The sequence below is a fragment of the Staurois parvus genome, unplaced genomic scaffold (genome assembly GCF_062004578.1).
Source record: "Staurois parvus isolate SC_StPar_1 unplaced genomic scaffold, SC_StPar_1.0 ptg000272l, whole genome shotgun sequence".
Classification (NCBI taxonomy): Eukaryota; Metazoa; Chordata; class Amphibia; order Anura; family Ranidae; genus Staurois; species Staurois parvus.
The window spans coordinates 1,277,362-1,291,683 of NW_028318068.1; the positions used below are offsets into that span (position 1 = coordinate 1,277,362).

Below are 14,322 nucleotides of genomic sequence, written 5' to 3' on the forward strand. Positions count from 1 at the left end.
GGATATTTTGGCAATGTGGGAGAGGGTGGCAGGTTTTGTTGAAAAGAACCATCCTGAAAAAATTGCAACGAGTCGTGCGACAGAGCTTTTCAACGACACGTGCCTACGTCGTTTCAGAAACATTCTCAAAGGGAGAATGAAACAGACTTCCTTAGACATGTTTCTTAAGAAAAGGCCTTCAGCTCAAAGTGAGCAAAGTGTGGCAAAAAGAACTAGTGAAAGTGAAGAGAGTGATGAGAATTAAGCGAAAACAAAAATCATCTCCAAGGTAAGTAAATTGTATACAACCTTATTATATCTTCATATTTTCTTACTATTTTGTTTTTATATAATATTAGTTATGTAAAAAGCTTTTTTCCTTATGAAATAACAAGAAAAATGAAAAATATGAGGTGCCATTTTGAGGGTTGGAACGGATTACGGCCGTTTCCATTATTTCTTATGGGGAAAATTGATTTAACGAGCGAGCATTTTGAGTTACGAGCTCGGCCACGGAACGAATTAAACTCGTAAGTTGAGGTTCCACTGTATATGTGAACCGGGGGTAAAAGTCAGCAGATACAGTTTTTGTAGCTACTGACGTTTAATAAACACAAAAACGACTAGAACTCCACTGTAACAGCATCTGTTGGTTAATGTTACAATAATTATAATTATTTGTATAGCTAAATCATTTTTTTGACATGTTTTTAGGGGTACTTGGTCAATGACATGCCTGACATCTTGCTAAAGGAAACCTGTGTAGACATACAATTTGCAGACTGCCGCTGCCAACCTCTGTTCCTGAAAATACTAGTTGCCTGATTGCAATGGTAATCTATTAGGTTGAATATTTTTTTGTTGCTGAATTAGAACCAATATCCAGATCAGGAGGTCTGACCTCAGCCTAACTTACAGCCTAATGCAGGCCATAGATGGGTCGAAAATCGTCCGAAAAGAAAATCGGCCGATTTTTGCACCGTTAATGGGTTAATTGGTCGGCCGTTTTTCTGGATTTTGTCAGATTGTTTTGATCCGTAAAGTTGGAAAAAAAACGGCCGATTTTGCCGATCGGCCGATTTTCGCGGCAATGATGGGCAAATCGGCCAATCTTTTTACCGATAAAAAAAATCTGTGCATGAGCCGTGACCTGGAAGAAGGAGAAGGAGGAGAAGAAGAAGAAGAATTCCAGTCCACTATTATATTTGACATGAAAAGTATTGCGGTTGCAACAATGTATCTATTTGTATCATCCTCCCTCATTCCTCCTACCACTTCATCCCCCCCAGCCACTTCCTACTGTACCTTTACCCCCTCCCTCCTAGATTGTAAGCTCGTAAGAGTAGGGCCCTCTTACCCCTCGTACGCTGTCTGTCTTTGTTGTACTGTGCCATGTATTGTCCCCCCCTATTGTACAGCGCTGAGCAAACCCTTTGGCGCTATATAAACTCGTAGTAATAATAATAATAATAATATTTGTATCCAAAAAACCATCTGTATCTGAAATGGATACAATGTTGCAACCGCAAGACTTTTTAATGTCAAATATAATAGCGGAGCTCTCTGCAGGGACAGAAGTAATTAAATGCCGGCCATAGACGGGAAGAAAATCGGCCGATTTTTTTTACTGTTGGTGGTAACGTCGGCCTATTGAACAACCAATTTTTAGTTTTCTCCCCATCTATGGCCTGCATAACTCTACGTTTAATGTCCCTTTAAACTGTGGGATCTCGATGAACTTCTTGACCGGTGTAGATGGAATAGTAGAAGTGCTCATCTTCCAGTTGGTTGGCAAGGAGGCTGAAGACACAAATACATGAAATATGATGCAGCTTATCTAAGGCAGAAGGGGTGCTTCTAATACATCCGGGCATTCATTCAAAAGGAGAAGAGGGAAGTGGGGGGTCTATAAGGAGTGAAGGAGGAAGATGGAGATGTTCTGTATACTCAATGTTATTAAAGAGAATTGGAGGTGAGAGTTCTGGGAGCAATAAGGTGGCACAAGATTGCACAAAGTAGATTTTAAGCACGGACACTTTTTAGAAACCGTGGTGTCGGTCACCTTTATATGATATATGGACGGACTGATTCAAGCAATTTATTGGTTTGCACATTATTACTATGGACTTATTTATTCAAGCACTTTATTTGCTCACGGGAATATGTCATTTAAGAAGAAAGATTTGTTTTATTTTACATTGCATATATTTTGATGTGTTGTTTTTTGATAGCAGAGCTCCATCACTTGTTATCACTTTATTGCACATTCATGTGGGAACACATATTGATGTCAACTGCAGCATTCATTCACTGATACCGCACACTAAACAGTAGGCGCAGGAGATTTTATTAGTTTACTATTGGTGTCAGTGGACACAACAATAACCCCCAACATTGCGTCAGTGACTGCAATAGTAACTCCCAACATTGGTGTCAGTGGACACAAAAATAACCCTCAGCATTGGTGTCAGCGATCAGAATATTAACTCCCAACATTGGTGTCAGTGGACACAAGAATAACCCCCAGCATTGCTGTCAGCGGTCAGAATATTAACTCCCAAAATTGGTGTCAGTGATTACTATAATAATCAGCCCCCCCAACACTGGTGTCAGTATGATTGTGTATGACCCACTCCAGGAAATGACACACATCTGCCAATTATAACAATAATAACCCCAAATATTGACCTGAATAATAGCCATTTGTCCCCATGACCACAATAATAACCTCCAGCATTTGTGTCCGTGAAAGCAATAATAACCCCCAGCATTGGTATCGGTGGATGCAATAATAACCCCCAATATTGGTGTCAGTGTACGCAAAAATAACCCACAACACTGGTGTCAGTGACTGAAATAGTAGCTCCCCAACATTGGTGTCAGTGGACACAAGAATAGCCCCTGGCATTGGTGTCAGTGATCGGAATAATAACCCCCAACATTGGTGTCAGTGGACACAAGAATAACCCCTGGCATTAGTGTCAGTGCTGATAATCAGGCTGTGCTGGTGACTGGAGCTGCGGCGGGATCTCTGTAATCTTTATGAGGGCAGATATGGGTGTGATAAGTCCCTGGAGCAGCTCTGACCAGTCAGGTGCGAGAGGCACATGTGCGGGAAACCTTCCACCTTCTGGGTCCTGGGGGGGATGGGGGGGGTGTCAGAGGGCTCCATTTACAACTGCAGTGCTGGGGCCCATTCACATCATGTTTTTCGGTAATGTGCATGACACGCATTAGGAGCACTGGTGTGATGCAGTGCTGTTTGTTCACGTGTTACACTGATGATATTTTTGACATTGCGCTGCATCACACATTCATCGTAAGGTGTGTTGGGGAGCCATTAAGAATGACATTGAGTGTATTCTTCCTTGAACCTCGGTGTGCTTTGTGTATTTCCTCCAGATCTGTGCTGCAATCCAGTGTGGAACTTCCTGTGATAAAGACTGCTCACTGCTGCTCTCTCTCCTTGTGCAGGGGGACTGGTCTTGTCTCCGCCCCCTCCTGTAGTTTTCTGCAGGCAGCCTGTAGTGGGTGGGGCCTTGCTGGGCCCCTCCCACATCTCAGCTGTCTGCACAGGCTATGTACAGCACAGTGATGATGTTACTTCTACTTTTACATGGCTGTATCTGGTTTTGTGAAGGCATTTGGTGCACAGCTTGGATTTATGTCCTTTATGGCTTTCGAGGAATATATTTTGTGCCTGAAAAAAAGTATTGTATTGATGATGATATACTGTACAGTGCTTTAGCATTCATTCAGCTGGAGATCACATCTATGTCCAGACACCACAATATACCGGCCATTACTTTCATTAGCCAGGAAGACTCTTCAGTGCCCCTCTCTCGCTTTTAGTTTCACTTTAATGGGCCTTTCTATGGCTTTATGGATAAGTCCACCTATTGCCATCCATTGGGAATTCTCTTACTGGTCAGTGAGCCCAGCCAAGGAAAATGATGTCCTTAGTGAAACTAGATCAGAGAGGGGCACAGACGTTTTCTTTCTTTCAATATGGTGAACGCAGCAAGAGAAGTGAGACCTCACATGCTCAGTTCTTTGACGTCAGACAGTGGCAGGTGGTTCAGCCTCCCAGCATCCTTTGCTGTGGATAGACTTGGGCTTTCCAAGAAATATGAAGCGGAGAAGTTGAGCGACAAGGGTTAATGTCATGTGATCGTACTTCCCGCCACCACCTTCTCCTGGCACGGCCTTGTCTCTTTCTGTTCTTCTTCCTCCTGATATCAGTGGAGTGAGATGTTGTAATGGGATGACGGCGGGTTTATGGGGCCGCACTCAGAAAAGAGAAGTCCATATTTATTGTGTAGGACGGTGACGCCGGAGGAACTTGATTCTCATTCATAGAGGAAACAAAACTATTTGTCGTCCATAGGAGCCGGATTTTATCATTTGTCTTAGGGATCGTTCACACCGGCCCTCCCTACCCCGCTGAAAAGTGGCCGACCGATCACCCGCAATCACATGTATTCCACATGGTTACAGGGCAGTTGTAATGTGGCCCCTGATGTCCAACCTGTGGCCCTTGGGGCCTCTGCAGAGACTAATCTGTTTTTTCTTACGCCCTGTTAAAGATATGATTGTCTCTGGAAGTATGTTCCCAGTCTCCTGTATCATGTCTGCAGTCTCTGACATTTCTTGTAGCATATCCGCAGTTTCTGACCATCTCTTGCATTATGTCCACAGTCTCTGGTTATCTCTTGTATCATGTCCGCAGTCTCTGACCATCTCTTGTATCATGTCCATAATCTCTGACCATCTCTTGTATCATGTCCATAATCTCTGACCATCTCTTGTATCATGTCGGCAGTCTCTGACCATCTCTTGCATCATGTCCGCAGTCTCTGACCATCTCTTGCATCATGTCCGCAGTCTCTGACCATCTCTTGCATCATGTCCGCAGTCTCTGACCATCTCTTGCATCATGTCCGCAGTCTCTGGTCATCTCTTGCATCATGTCCACAGTCTCTGACCATCTCTTGTATCATGTCCGCAGTCTCTGACCATCTCTTGTATCATATCCGCAGTGTTTGATGATCTCTTGTATCATGTCTGCAGTCTCTGACCATCTCTTGTATCATATCCGCAGTGTTTGATCATCTCTTGTATCATGCCTGCAGTCTCTGACCATCTCTTGTATCATGCCTGCAGTCTCTGGTCATCTATTGTATCATGTCTGTCCGCAGTCTCTGACCATCTCTTGTATCATGTCCACAGTCTCTGGTCATCTCTTGTATCATGTCCGCAGTCTCTGACTTCTCTTGTATCATGTCCGCAGTCTCTGACCATCTCTTGTATCATGTCCGCAGTGTTTGATCATCTCTTGTATCATGCCTGCAGTCTCTGACCATCTCTTGTACCATGTCTGCAGTCTCTGACCATCTCTTGTATCATATCCTTCAGTCACTGACAATCTATTGTATCATGTTCACAGTCTCTAACCTTCTCTTGTACTATGTCTGCAGTCTCTGACCATCTCTTGTATCATGCTCTGATACTGAACATACACTACCTTTTATGTGCGGTCGTTTGGTGATGTGGGTGGGCACACTTGTGCCCCTCCCCATACCAAGAAAGTTGACCACCACTGCATAAAGCGGCAGTGATGTCTCTTCCTTGATGACAGGTTCAACCCTGTAAATGCTGCACCAGCGCGCTGCAACCACAAGTCAAATGCGGTGGACTGCTTCTCAGAGGGACTGCAAATGTTAAAATGAAAACAAGAGTGTTTAAACAGAGTGGACCGCTGAGATCTTTAACCTCTTGCCTGGTGGCCGGCAAAATCCCTCGGTGTTCCAGGTGGACGCCATATTGCGTCCTTTCGGGCATGCGCAGTTTGCACACCTGCAGAGCCGCGCAGGTGCACGATCTGTCACCAGCCGTGTACCTCAGACACGGCCGATGACAGATCTGAGTACTGGCCCCGTTGCCGGTACCATGTGACCTGCTGTGACCAACATGACAGTTGTATACAATGGATGGCTTCATTCATGCCATCCATTGTATACGAGTGTGTCTAGCTGTGAATGGTCACAGCGAACACATGCACAAGCTGGGCCAATCACAGCCCAGCTGTCATGTGATTAGCCGTGGCCAAATCACAGCTGAGCACAAAAAAAAAAACCCCTGAATGAATGGATGTCATTCAGGTAAATGCTTGCTTATAGCAAAGTAATTCTTTACTATAAGCAAATTGTGTAAAAAAAAAAAAAAATACTGATCACTTCCCCAAAGTAGTACAAAGTTACTATGGTAACATTATACTACTTTGGTCATAGTGAAATATGAAAAAAAATCTTAAAAAAAAGAAAAAAAATGTAATAAAAAATTAATAATAAATTTTTTTTTTTTAAATTATATATATTTTTTTTCATATGGTCATCAGTCAGTGTCCCTGATCACCGCCATGCCAGTTATATGATGACGCTGTACTGCACTGGTGACAGTATGTAAAAATAAAATAGTGAAAATAATTTTTTTCATTTTTTAATTTTCCGAAAAATTATGACAAAAAAAATACAACTTCAAAAAACTTGCCATTCCTCTTATGAAGTACGTCGGACTGTCTACTTTGCTGTACCGTCCTGACATTTGGGGGATATCTGTACCGTCCTGACATTTGGGGGATATCTGTACCGTCCTGACATTTGGGGGATATCTGTACTGTTCTGACATTTGGGGGATATCTGTACCGTCCTGACATTTGGGGGATATCTGTACCGTCCTGACATTTGGGGGATATCTGTACCGTCCTGACATTTGGGGGATATCTGTACCGTTCTGACATTTGGGGGATATCTGTACTGTCCTGACATTTGGGGGATATCTGTACTATTCTGACATTCTTGGACCTCAAGAAATTAGATTGGCTGTCAGTACTTCAGGATTGATCAATATTCAGATCTATACCATAGTTTGTGAACTCTATAACTTTCCTACAAACTAAATAATACATCCTAATTTGGGTTATTTTCACCAAAGACATGTAGCAGAATACATCTCAGCCTAAATTTATGAAGAACAATTATTTATTTGCAAACTTTTATAACAGAAACAAAGAAAAATGTGGTTTTTTTTTCAAAATGTTCGGTCTTTTTTTGTTAATTTAGCAAAAAATAAAAACCCCAGTGGTGATTAAATACCACCAAAAGAAAGCTCTAGTTGTGTGAAGAAAATGATAAAATTTTAGTTTGGGTACAATGTTGTATGACCGCGCAATTGTCATTCAAAGTGTGAGAGCGCTGAAACCTGAAAAATGGCCTGGGCAGGAAGGGGGTAAAAGTGCCCGGTATTGAAATGGTTAAACAAAAATGATGACTGTGATTGGTGGTTTTCATTTGTTTAATAAACTAGAAGTCCAGAGAACCCCATCACTCCCCCCCTCCCCCCTTTACATCAGATGTCAGGAGCCCCCCCCCCCCTCTCTCTTACATCACAATGCACCCTCCCCTTACCTTGTGCTGCTGCCGGGAAAAAGCTGAGGGTGCAGCTGGGAAGGAGAAAGTGCAGGTTCTGGAGGAGGACCAGAAGGAGGGCTGGAGTCAGCTGCCGGAGTCTGCTGAACACAGAGAGGTGCAGGATCTGTAGGAGTTCTGTCCTCCTCTCTGCTGCTGACTGCTGAGATGAGGGGGGGGTGCCGCAGCTGAAGGAGAGGTGTAAGGGCCATATGAAATGGCCTGGCGGGCCTTGTCTTTGACACGTGATCTAGGGGGGTGCAGAAGAAGCTTACATACTTGCCTTCCCGCTCCAGCAGGTTCCCTCAGTCCATGCAACCAGTCTGCCACAGCATCCCCTGTAAGCTCCTCCAGGCTGCGGTCACACTCCTGCATCCATCACAGAAAATACAGAGTGAATAACCCTGCAGTGTACGTGATGACGTCAAGGCTCCACCCACAGACCAGAGTTTCAGGTAGAAGAGACCAGTCCTGGAGCGGGGAGTCAGGTATGTAATACAGGCTCTACTGCTACCCCCTGGACTTAGCCCTTGCAGTGTTCAGCAGGGAGGGGGGGGGGGTGCACTGCAAGGATTTTTATTTTTTTTGTGAATGGAGTTGGGCTTTAAGCACTTCATGTATATCTAATAAAAATGTTGTTACTAAGTAAAAATATTGTTAACACAAGAATGTATAACATTTGAAATCAATAAATAAAAAGTAACCCATTACATTACTTACCATTATTCATAGATCACAAATGTCTTGTGAACCCGAAATACTGATCATTATCAAAAAATGTACAAGTTTGGACTGTGCGGGGGTAGAGCCACTAGATGGGGCTGTGCCTTTTAAGCTTCTCCTAGTGTCCAAACCTCAGCGGCAGCTACAGTTAGATCTATATATATATATTTGGACACAGGCATAAATTTAGGTTTTTTCAGGTATTTACAAAAACATATTCAAACTATAATTATATAATGGATATGGGCTGAAAGTGCACACTCTCAGGTTTAATTTGAGGGTATGTACATCCAAATTGGAGGAAGGGTTTAGTAATTAGAGCTTAAGAGCAGCCATCCCCCTTTTTTCAAGGGACCAAAAGTAATTGGACAATTGAATCAAAGGCTGTGGGCTACTCCTTCGTTATTTCTTCATCAATTAAGCAGGTAAAAGGTCTGGAGATGATTCTAAGTGTGATATTTGTATTTGGAATCTATTGCTGTGAACCTACAGTTGTGTTCAAAATAATAGCAGTGTGTTCAAAAAAGTGAATAAAGCTCAAAATCCTTCTAATGGCTTTTATTTCCATACACACAAAATGCATTGGGAACACGACACATTCTATTCCAAATCAAAACATGAAGAAAAATAGATCAAATTTGTGTAGTTCCTCTAAAAAAATTGAAGAAAAGTGAATATTAGATGGTTCAAAAAAATCGCAGTGTTTGTATTCTTCTTTACAAACTCAAACATTCACTATAAACTGAGAAATGTTTGAAGATTTTGCTTTCCTTTGAATGACTTCATGAATATTTGGTTGTAGTCGCACTGTTTCTGAGAACTGCTGTACATCTGTGTTGCATGGAGTCACCCAACTTCTGGCCCCTGTGATCAGGTATTCCAGCCCAGGATGATTGGACCACATTCCACAGTTCTTCTCTATTTCTTGGTTTTGCCTCAGAAACGGCATTTTTGATGTCACCCCACAAGTTTTCTATTGGATTAAGATCCGGGGATTGGGCTGGCCACTCCATAACGTCAATCTTGTTGGTCTGGAACCAAGATGTTGCACGTTTACTGGTGTGTTTGGGGTCGTTGTCTTGTTGGAACACCCATTTCAAGGGCATTTCCTCTTCAGCATAAGGCAGCATGACCTCTTCAAGTATTCTGATGTATTCAAACTGATCCATGATCCCTGGTATGCGATAAATAGGCCCAACACTGTAGTATGAGAAACATCCCCATATCATGATGCTTGCACCACCATGCTTCACTGTCTTCACAGTGTACTGTGGCTTGAATTCAGTGTTTGGGGGTCGTCTAACAAACTGTCTCCGCCCACTAGACCCAAAAAGAACAATCTTACTTTCATTAGTCCACAAAATGTTGCGCCATTTCTCTTTAGGCCAGTCAATGTGCTCTTTGGCAAATTGTAACCTCTTCAGCACGTCTTTTTCCAACTGTGGGACTTTGCGGGGACTTCTTGCAGATAGCTTGGCTTCACATAGGTGTCTTCTAATTGTAACAGTCCTCACAGGGAACTTTACACCTTCTTTCATCTTCCTGGAGCTGATTGTTGGCTGAGTCTGCGCCATTTTGGCTATTCTATCCATTCGAATGGTAGTTTTTCGCTTTCTTCCACGTCTTTCAGGTTTTGGTTGCCATTTTAAAGCATTTGCGATCATTTTAGCTGAGCAGCCTATCATTTTCTGCACTTCTTTATATGTTTTCCCCTCTCCAATCAACTTTTTAATCAAGGTACGCTGTTCTTCTGAACAATGTCTGGAACGACCCATTTTCCTCAGAATTTCAGAGAGAAATGCACTGTAACCAGCATGCACAACATTTGCTGCCTTCCTTCCTTAACCATTTGCCGCCTGCCCTATGGCCGAATGGCGGCCGGCAAATGTCATCAGCGTTCCGGGTGGACACCATATGGCGTCCTCCCGCACATGCGCAGATTGAGCTCCTGCAGAGCCGCGCAGCGGCACGATCTCTCACCGGCCCTGTACCTCGGACACAGCCGATAACAGATCTGAGTATCGGCCCCCCATTGCCGGTACCATGTGACCTGCTGTGACCAATCACAGCAGGTCACATGACAGTTGTATACAATGGATGGCTTCATTCATGCCATCCATTGTATACTAGTGTCTAGCTGTGAATGGTCACAGCGATCACATGCACATGTCATGTGTTTAGCGAAGCACAAAAAAAAAAAAACCACTAAATGAATCAATGTCATTCAGGTAAATGCTTGCTTATAGCAAAGTAATTCTTTGCTATAAGAATTTGTAAAAAAAAAAAAAAAAATACTGATCACTTCCCCAAAGTCGTACAATGTTACTATGGTAGCATTGTACTACTTTGGTCATAGTGAAATATGAAAAAAAATCTTAAAAAAAAAAAAAAAAATTTAATAAAAAATAAAAAAATAATAAAAAAATATATATATATATTTTTTTTCATACTGTCACCAGTCAGTGCCCCTGATCACCGCCATGCCAGGTATATGATGACGCTGTACTGCACTGGTGACAGTATGTAAAAAAAAATAGAAACAAATTTTTTTCATTTTTATCATTTTCCAAAAAATTATGACAAAAAAAATACAACTTCAAAAAACTCGCCATTGCCCTTATGAAGTACGTCGGACTGTCTACTTTGCAAAAAGGGGTAATTTGGGGGATATCTGTACTATTCTGACATTCTTGGACCTCAAGAAATTAGATTGGCTGTCAGTATTTCAGGATTGATCAATCAGATCTATACCATAGTTTGTGAACTCTATAACTTTCCTACAAACTAAATAATACATCCTAATTTGGGTTATTTTCACCAAAGACATGTAGCAGAATACATCTCGGCCTAAATTTATGAAGAACAATTATTTATTTGCAAACTTTTATAACAGAAACAAAGAAACATGTTTTTTTTCAAAAGTTTTGGTCTTTTTTTTGTTAATTTAGCAAAAAATAAAACCCCCAGCGGTGATTAAATACCACCAAAAGAAAGCTCTAGTTGTGTGAAGAAAATTATAAAATTTTAGTTTCGGTACAATGTTGTACGACCGCGCAATTGTCATTCAAAGTGTGAGATTTTGGCTGTTCTGGGGCTGGTATGGTGATTACCGCTCGGTAGAGGGATTAGTGAACTCTGATCTCCCCCTCCAGCTAATGACCCGAAATGATGTGTAAAATGTCACTTCTGGGTCCCGGTGTCACTTAGAAGATAATGAAGCAAGATCTGCACTATATTATCTGCATTGGAGGGAAGGTGAGGCCCCTGATGCCACATTAAAGCAAGCCTGTCACCAAAAAGAACAATCATCACATAGGGGACCTTTTCTCCCCTATGTGCTGAAACATAAAGTTTAGTGCAAAAAATGTAAAAGAAAGTGTAAAAAAAAGTACATGACCTTCACCCCCCCCATATAAAATGATCATGTTGTAATTGTGCTGCTCTTCCTGTGTTCTCCAGTCCAGGTTGGATCTTTATCTTAGCTGCAGTGGGGAAACGCAAGGTCAGTGTCCTGGCTGTGCTATCTGACAGGGGTGCCTGGATCACAACACTAGCTAAACAGAGTTACAGAAAAATAACAAACCCAGCATCAGGTCATATTTTTGAAAGACAACATCACCAAAGGAAAGCCTTGTTGCTCCTAAAAAGAAAAAATCCAGACATATGTAATATGACAAATATGTAAAGGTTGCTGTGGGGGTGTACAGGGGTGAGATCGGATCTGATTGATGTAAATGTAAATCACAAAGCGGGGGCCCTAAGTTGGAATGATTTTGGGAGCTGTCAATTGATCTCCATTGTGCTGCATTGATTAGCCGTGGCAGAGTTTTGTCGATTCGCTTGTTAGTGTGTGGTGGTCCCTAGATCGGTTACAAATCGCTGTGTATGGTCGCCTTTATACAGACTGGGGTGGGGGGGAGGGGGGGACCTTAACTGCCCATACAGCAGCAGCCAAAGTCTGCAGTGCAGCACTGACCTCTAGTGGCCTTTTTTTGCCATTACCTCCACAATCAGAGAGTTCACAGCCAAGTGCTGAATATGCAGAGAAGTGCAAGAAACCAGCGTCCCCCCCCAATTCAGACTCTGTTTACTCTGTAAAATGGGTGACAAAAGCTCTTCTCTAAAGGCTTCAAAAAAGCTACTTGAAGCTGGCTGAAAACTTTACAAACACTGAAAGAAAGGCTATGTGTACACGCTGCTCTCCAGATACTGAATCCCGTATGTACAAAGCCTAGCCTAGTGTGAATGGGCTTTTGGGATGGACTGGTGTCAGTAGATTAGTTTGCTTTTCCCCCCCATATAAGTCAATGTGAATGTGTGATAAACACGACACAAATGCATCCGCTCACTTCTGTATAAAAGCCAGAACTGGTGTAACAATAAATAAACATAGATGGATATTGAACCATTTTCTGCTTTCTCTATGCAGGACTCCAGGGATGACATCGGAGGGGCACAGAACACCGGAATGTTGGGCATCCTAGTTAGAACAGGTGAGTATCTGGGAACATAACCCCGGCACATACACTCAACGGACACTTCATTAGGTCCACCTTGCTAGTTCCGGGTTGGACCCCCTTTTTGCCTTCATTCTTCGTGGCGTAGATTCAACAAGGTGTTGGAAACATTTCTCAGAGATTTTGCTCCATATTGACATGACGGCATCAGGCAATTTCTGTAGATTTGTTGTCTGCACATCCCTGATGCGAATCTCCCCTTCCACCACATCCCAAAGGTGCTCTATTGGATGGAGATCTGGTGACTGTGGAGGCCTTTGGAGTCCAGTGATCTCATTGTCATGTTCTAGAAACCAGTTGGAGATGATTTGAGCTTTGTGACCTGGAGCATTATCCTGCTGGAAGGAGCCATCAGAAGATGGGGACACTGGAGTCAGAAAGGGATGGACATGGTCAGCAACCATACTCAGGTAGGCCGTGGCGTTTAAACGATTCTCAATTGGTACTAAGGGGCCGTGAGTGTGCCAAGAAAATCTCCCCCCCCCCCCCCCCACCAGCCTGAACTGTTGATACAAGGCAGGATGGATCCTTGCTTTCATGTTGTTCACGCCAAACCATCTGAATGTCACAGCTGAAATCGAGACTCCTCAGACCAGGCAGCGTTTTTCCAATCTTCTTTTGTCCAATTTTCGTGATCCTGTGTGAATTGTAGCCTCCGTTTCCTGTTCTCAGCTGACAGGAGTGGCACTCAGTGTGGTCTTCTGCTAATGTAGCCCATCTGCTTCAAGGTTCAACGTGTTGTGCATTTAGAATATTTTGTATACCTTGGTTTCAATGAGTGGTTATTTGAGTTACTGTTGCCTTTCTATCATCTTGAACCAGTCTGCCCATTCCCCTCTGACCTCTGACATCAACAAGGCATTTTCCTCCACACAACTGGATATTTTCTCTCTCTTTTTCGGACTATTCTCTGCAAACCCTAGAGATGGTTGTGCATGCAAATCTCAGTAGATCAGCAGTTTTTGAAAAAAATCAGACGAGCCCATCTGGCACCAACAACCATGCTACGTTCAAAGTCACTTAAATTCCATTTCTTCCCCCATTCTGATGCTCGGTTTGAAGTTCATCAAGTTGTCTTCACCACGTCTAGATGCCTAAATGCATTAAGTTGCTGCCATGTGATTGGCCGATTAGCAATTTATGTTACCAAGCAACTAAACAGGTGTACCTAATACAGAGGCCGGTTAGTGTATATGTACTGTGCTCCGTGTGTGTCCTTCTCCCCATCTATGAAGCCAAGTTACAACATTTTGCATCTGCATGACAGCGGAGAGTGCTCATGGGAAGGGGCGGGGCATCATGTCAGTATAATACAGAGAAGAATCCACCTAGGAGTCTGCGGCATTAGTTATTTTTGGTGCCAGCATCCCTGTGGTACTTGTGTTTCCAGCATTGGTCCCTGTGCAGGATGGGCATTATAGGAGTAAAGTGGATCTTAAGTCAGAAAATTAAGTCCTGCTAGATCACTACATGCCGGCCACGTTTGCAGGTATAGCAATGTAAAACAAATAGGTGCCTATACTGTTTAAGATCCAGCAATATACTGTCTCGCCCTGCTCTGCACATGCTCAGTTACTCTCTATTTTTCAGCACTGTGCCGAATTTGTAGAGGCCGATCTGCCGACAACCTAAAGATT

General features: G+C 42.9%; 1 protein-coding gene across 1 annotated transcript in view; it reads left to right on the top strand.

Moving 5' to 3' along the window:
- HDHD2 (haloacid dehalogenase like hydrolase domain containing 2) overlaps positions 1 to 12,696 on the top strand; it is a 77,630-nt gene extending 64,934 nt beyond the window's left edge. The window contains exon 6 of the mRNA XM_089681594.1: positions 12,598 to 12,696. Coding sequence (XP_089537720.1) covers positions 12,598 to 12,681 — 84 coding nt within the window. The 3' untranslated portion in view covers positions 12,682 to 12,696. The remainder of the gene's footprint in view (positions 1 to 12,597) is intronic.
- The last annotated feature ends 1,626 nt before the right edge of the window (positions 12,697 to 14,322 follow it).